The sequence below is a fragment of the Abrus precatorius genome, unplaced genomic scaffold, assembly GCF_003935025.1.
Source record: "Abrus precatorius isolate BTA unplaced genomic scaffold, Abrus_2018 Scaffold7, whole genome shotgun sequence".
NCBI classification, from domain to species: domain Eukaryota; kingdom Viridiplantae; phylum Streptophyta; class Magnoliopsida; order Fabales; family Fabaceae; genus Abrus; species Abrus precatorius.
Window position 1 is genome coordinate 10,393,761 of NW_020874417.1, and position 1,194 is coordinate 10,394,954.

At 31.7% G+C, this 1,194-nt stretch overlaps 1 protein-coding gene across 1 annotated transcript; it reads left to right on the top strand.

Annotated features, from left to right (window-relative positions):
• On the top strand, window positions 1-861 carry LOC113871458. Its single transcript, XM_027508554.1, has 2 exons — window positions 1-244; window positions 695-861. Exons 1-2 carry the CDS (start codon window positions 1-3, stop codon window positions 859-861), a joined length of 411 nt encoding a protein of 136 aa, XP_027364355.1.
• The last annotated feature ends 333 nt before the right edge of the window (window positions 862-1,194 follow it).

Sequence of the window (1,194 nt, forward strand, 5' to 3'; positions counted from 1 at the left end):
ATGCACAGGTCTGCGAGTTTGAATAGATTCTCTGATGACTACTTCAAGAGTGTGACTAGTTCTCCACCTCAAGGGCATAGATCATCCTCCACCTATGATGCCAACACCCTACCAACATATGATCCCGTGGCAGAGTTGGCAAAGAAAGAGCTTGCACGAGTTAGGTTTGCTGAAAATGCAGTGCATGTTATCCCTTTTGTGATATTTGGTTGTGCCATCATTCTTTGGTTCTTTTCAAATCCAGGTGAATCAAGTTAATTAAAATAACATGTATCTATATCTATATAGGGGGTTTATTTCTTTCATAGTACAGTTTTTATGATGTTTATGATTGAATAGATGCTTTTTTCTTCTTGATAAAAAAAATGATTTCAATTTACTAAAAATCAATAGAAAAACAACATATTTTTAGATAATATAAACATTGCATAATGGAATCTTCCCTGCCATTTTTTCCCTAGGATATATGTCTATTATCTTTATCTTGAATATAGTGAATGCCCTTTACATTGAGTTTAATTTTCATACAAGTCCTTTTCACAGTATCGTGTAAGTTATGTGTTGGGATGGGATTAACATTAAGTCTTTGACTCCTTAAGTTTTATTGTAATACACACACACACACACACACTCACTAGTTTTTCATTGTTCTTCTCTTAATTTGTATTCATTATATTTTGTTTGTCCGGAATAGATGTAGGGATTATAAACGCAAAGATTGAAGGATTAAATCTTGAAGGAGAAATTGAAAACGATAGTGATGGTACTCAAACGGGCATCTTACCTACGATGAACTCGGGAGATGCATCTACAGAACAACTTGGAGCAACAAAAGTTTCAATAAAACCCAAGACATTTTAGTGAATGATGTTCAACATCTTGAACGTGGAGTAAAAATAGTTCATATTCAAATGCATATTAAAGTTTTGTATTCCTTTTAATTTTATATAGTATCTGTCAACTTCGTTTTCAAGAATTAAATTCTATGAAATTAAAAAAAAAAATTAGTTTTTAGACATATATCATTTGTGTTGTAGCATTTTTTTTCTTTTATACTGGTCATTTTCAATCCCTATATTTTCGTTTTTCCTTTCTCCTTATGCATGTTATCTATGCGTAATCGGGTTTGTGCTATAATAAGTTGCGCAAATAATTAGTAAAAAAATAAGTACTGACGTGGTTCAATATAGAATA

What these genes read in the sequence shown, in the direction of transcription:
- LOC113871458 (XM_027508554.1), top strand. Translation starts at nt 1, where the DNA reads ATGCACAGGTCTGCGAGTTTGAATAGATTCTCTGATGACTACTTCAAG. An exon ending in TTGGTTCTTTTCAAATCCAG is followed by an intron (nt 245 to 694) that starts GTGAATCAAGTT and finishes TGTCCGGAATAG; the next exon opens with ATGTAGGGATTATAAACGCA.